General features: G+C 40.6%; 1 protein-coding gene across 1 annotated transcript; it reads left to right on the top strand.

Annotated features, from left to right (window-relative positions):
• Positions 1–842: 842 nt before the first annotated feature.
• LOC131060830 (uncharacterized) lies at positions 843–1,906 on the top strand. Its single transcript, XM_057994249.2, has one exon. The coding sequence runs from the start codon at positions 878–880 to the stop codon at positions 1,589–1,591; it is 714 nt and encodes a 237-aa protein (XP_057850232.2). The 5' UTR covers positions 843–877; the 3' UTR covers positions 1,592–1,906.
• Positions 1,907–4,741: the final 2,835 nt, after the last annotated feature.

Raw genomic sequence — 4,741 nt, 5'->3', positions numbered from 1 at the left:
GTACAAATTAAAGTCGATACAGCGCTTTAGATTCTTGAAAGGTCTTGTCCGGACATACGGGTGAACCCACTATAACGCAGGCAATCAAGATAATGCCAGACCAAATGGCTATAATAACTGAATGTCTCCTAAAGGTGTGTTCAATCTCTATTTATATTACAGACAAGAATTTGTAGTCATATGACTCTATTAATACGGTAGTGATCAGATCTATTTTAAGGAATATTTTACTGCTGACACAGAAATGACAATCGACTTATCTTTTCAACAAAATGTTTCCTTAAAACGGTAAGTGCTTCAAGGAAATGCCAACTTGTCAGACTCAAGTAGTGCTTTAACATTATTTCAACTCTTCAAGATGAAACTTTCATAACTTTCTTGCCGTTGGTGATTGGTGGAGCCGACTTGTTGGGCCAAAAATCTGAACCGCCTTTCTGATTTTCAACCAAATCTCTGAACAGTCTTCACTAATTGTAACCTACAATTCCAATGCTTGTAGTATTATCTCACTAGTACAAGAAAAAGACAAATTGACTGTAAAACGTGCGTTTAGGACGGTTGGTAACCCGCTGATATCTACTTATTCAACTCGATGTTCGATTATGTTGCGATTTGGATTGATTCTTTCCCAATTTGTCTTATGATTCTTTCCTATCTTGTAGATGATTCTTTCCTATCCTGTAGATAATGTTGCTGTATGTTTGATTCTTTCCTATCCTGTAGATAATGTTGCTGCATGCTTGATTATAGGACTGTATAAGTACATGTAGACGCATTGTAATACATATGAATGAAAAAAAACTATTCTTCTAAATTTCTGATTTCAAGTTGGTATCAGAGCTTCGAAGCTTGAATCATTTGTACCCTTCATTGAATCATGGCCGATGCAGATTCGGAAACATCTGGGACCAAATCTACTCCCATTATCATTCAGTCTGAAGGTTCATCATTCAAGGCAGGGATTGTACTCGATGAAACAAACTATGATTTGTGGTCTCAAATCATGGAGATGCATATTGCTGAGAAGGAGAAACTCTCTTTCATTCGTGGTAATTCACAGCCACCGACTGAGAAGGATGATAAGTATGAGAAGTGGTATGCAGACAATCAAAAGGTCAAGAGATGGCTGTTGATGTCTATGTCCCCAGAAATTATGAAGCAATACATTCGCTTACCCACCGCTCGAGATATTTGGAAAGCTCTTTCTAAAGCGTTTTATGATGGAGCAGACGAATTGCAGGTGTTTGTCTTGAATCAGAGGGCTTTCTTTGCCAAACAGAATGGCAGAACACTCTCTGTGTATTATGAAGAATTAACTGAGATTTTTGGTGAGTTGGATCATCGTGATAAGGTGATCATGGAGAGTGAGAACGATGTTGAATCTTACCGAAAATCAGTTCAGCAACAAAGGGTGCATATTTTTCTTGCTGGATTAGATGGTGAATTCGAACAAATCCGTGGTGAAATTTTGAGAAAGGATCGTATTCCCGAATTAGAAGCATGTTATGCATTGGTCCACCGTGAATCTGTTCGACGTGCAACGATGATTGAAGAACCAGAAAAGACTGAAGCTTCAGCCATGGTGACTTGATATCGGTCTAATCAAAACCGACCTTCTCAAGGCCAGCCTAAAACCACTGATGGTGCCGATAAATCCACCTACAAATGCACCCATTGCAATCAAACTGGTCATACCAAAAGCCACTGCCTTGAACTTGTGGGGTATCCAGAATGGTGGGATCATAGTCGCGATTCACGGAAGAGGAATTCCAAGACCTCCAGTGCTGCGGTTGTTGAAACAAAGACAATGGATGATGTTGCTAGACAACTCTCGACATTAGTAGCAGCGGCAGGTAATGGTGGTAAGGTTTTAAATATGTCTACACTTGTTTCTAATAGTGCATGGATAATTGATTCTGGTGCTACGGATCATATGTCATTTGATTCTAGACAGGACTCACCCCTTAAATAGTCCTCACAAAAATTTGTTTCCACTGCCAATGGCTCTTCAACCCCAGTTATTGGAGAAGGATCCTTACCTCTCACTGATACTTTGAATCTAGATTCTGTTTTAGTTGTTCCATCTTTGGATTACAATTTGTTGTCAGTTTACCAAATCACCACTGCCTTGCTTTGTGTTGTAATTTTTTGGCCTGATTTTTGTGTGTTTAAGGACATCCGAACGAGGCAAACGATTGGTTGTGGTGTTAGGCGAGGAAAGCTGTATTACTTGGACTTGGTGTCAAAGAGTTCGGACAAGCTGCGTCAAGCTCTAACGGTGGATGGCTCTAAGGGAGAGAAGCAGAAATCTGAAATCTGGTTATGGCTTCGACGTCTGGGGCATGCTTCCTTTGGTTACCTGAAGAAATTATTTCCTAGTTTATTTACAAAATTTGATGTTTCTAGTTTTCGGTGTGAAGTTTGTGAACTTGCAAAAAGCCATCGTGTATCGTTTCCATTAACTTTGAATAAAAGTCCAGTTCCTTTTATGATCATACATTCTGATGTTTGGGGTCTGTCCAAAGTCACTACCTTGGGTGGATCACGTTGGTTTGTTACTTTTATTGACGATTGTACTAGGATGACGTGGGTAAGCTTGATGAAGTCTAAAGGTGAAGTGAACTTGTTATTTAAAAAAATTTATAACATGGTTCACACTCAGTACAATACACAGGTTTAGGTTCTCCGTAGTGACAATGGAGGCGAATATTTGAGTTCTGAACTTCAACAGTATCTGGAAGCACATGAAACTATTCATCAAACTACTTGTTCCAATACACCTCAGCAGAACGGGGTGGCCGAGAGGAAAAATCGTCACTTGTTGGAGGTTGTCCTTGCTTCATTGATAGAAGCCCATATGCCGTTGTCCTATTGGGGCGAAGCACTTACCTCGGCAACATATTTGATCAACCGGGTACCCTCTAGCACTATTGATTTCCAGACACCCTCCCAGGCACTTGCTGAGGCGATTGTTGCTCCAGTCGTCATAAATTTACCTCCTCACATCTTTGGTTGTGTAGCATTCGTACACCTCCATAAGTATCAACGAAACAAGTTATCTCCTCGAGCGTTGCGATGTGTCTTTCTAGGATATGCCGCTTATCAAAAGGGGTGTCGATGCTATCATCCTCCAACCCAACGAATGTTTATTACATTGGATGTAGTTTTTCATGAAGACTTTATGTATTTTTCTACTGAGCCTGAACTTCAGAGGGAGTACCAGAAGGAAATTCAGACTCTAGACTATGATGATGAACTCTCTGAAGATGTGGATGTTCACATCTCTGAAGATGTGGGTAACTTGGACATCTCTGAAGAAGGGGAACTCCTTGAACTTGTTAATCAAGAAGTGGGGGAATTGGATGAAAGTAGTGATGAACACCCAAAAACTGAAGTTGTGGCTCCACCTCAGTCCGAGTCCATCACACCACAGGCAACTTATACACCAAACCAATCGCTTGCTGAGAATGTTCCTGAACCATCTAGAAAACATCTACCACAACGTCTCACCAGAGGTATCCCTAAACCTACATATGAACCCGAACTTTGTAGTAAAGTTAAATATCCCATGAGTCATTATGTGTCTAACCATCATTTGTCAGAATCAAATCAGTCATTTGTAAATCAATTATCTACTGTATCTATTCCTAACAATGTGCAGGAAGCCTTAGCTGACCCAAGGTGGAAAGCCGCTATGAATGAGGAGATGAAATCATTGTAGGAAAATAAAACCTGCGAACTTGTTGACTGTCCACCAGGAAAGAAACCAATTGGATGTCAGTGGGTCTATACTGTGAAGTACAAAGCAGATGGTACAATTGAACGCTTTAAGGCGAGACTGGTGGCAAAAGGGTACACCCAAACCTATGGGATCGATTATACGACGACATTTGCACCTGTAGCTAAAATGAACACAGTACGAGTCTTACTGTCTCTAGCTGCGAACTTGAGTTGGCCATTACAACAGTTTGATGTGAAAAATGCTTTTTTACATGGAGAGTTGTCTAAAGAAGTCTACATGGAACTCCCACCCGGATGCATGATACCAAAAAAACATAGTCGGAAGGTGTGCAGATTACAAAAATCACTGTATGGGTTGAAACAATCTCCGAGGGCGTGGTTCGGAAGATTCACAAAGTCTATGAGAGCCTTTGGTTACAGTAAGAGCAATTCAGACCACACTTTATTCTTGAAGAAACAACAGGGTAAGATCACTGCACTTATTGTGTATGTGGATGACATGGTGGTTACAGGAAATGAGCCTGAAGAAAGGAAGGCTCTACAGGGTTACTTGTCCAGCAAATTCGAAATGAAAGACCTCGGCCCCTTGAAATATTTCCTTGGGATCGAAGTGTCTCGATCTGATAAAGGGATCTTTCTGTCTCAAAGAAAGTATGCCTTAGACTTGTTACGGGAAACTGGTATGTCAGCGTGTCAACTAGCTGATACACCAATGGAAGAAGGATTGAAGTTATGTATTGAGTCTAATCAGGTGCCAGTTGATAAAGGAAGATACCAGAGACTCGTAGGAAGACTGATGTACTTAGCACACACAAGGCCAAACCTTGCCTATGCATTAAGTATTGTTAGCCAGTTTATGCATAATCCTGGAGAGCAACATATGAATGCAGTTCTGCGCATTTTTAGGTATCTGAAGTCTGCTCCTAGAAAAGGAATTTTATTCACTAAAAATGAGGATTATCAAAGTGTGGATGCATATACTGATGTTGACTGGGTTGGA

The sequence above is a fragment of the Cryptomeria japonica genome, chromosome 10, assembly GCF_030272615.1.
Source record: "Cryptomeria japonica chromosome 10, Sugi_1.0, whole genome shotgun sequence".
Lineage (NCBI taxonomy): Eukaryota > Viridiplantae > Streptophyta > Pinopsida > Cupressales > Cupressaceae > Cryptomeria > Cryptomeria japonica.
This window is presented reverse-complemented; position numbering and strand designations above follow the sequence as displayed.

What these genes read in the sequence shown, in the direction of transcription:
- LOC131060830 (XM_057994249.2), top strand. Translation starts at nt 878, where the DNA reads ATGGCCGATGCAGATTCGGAAACATCTGGGACCAAATCTACTCCCATT.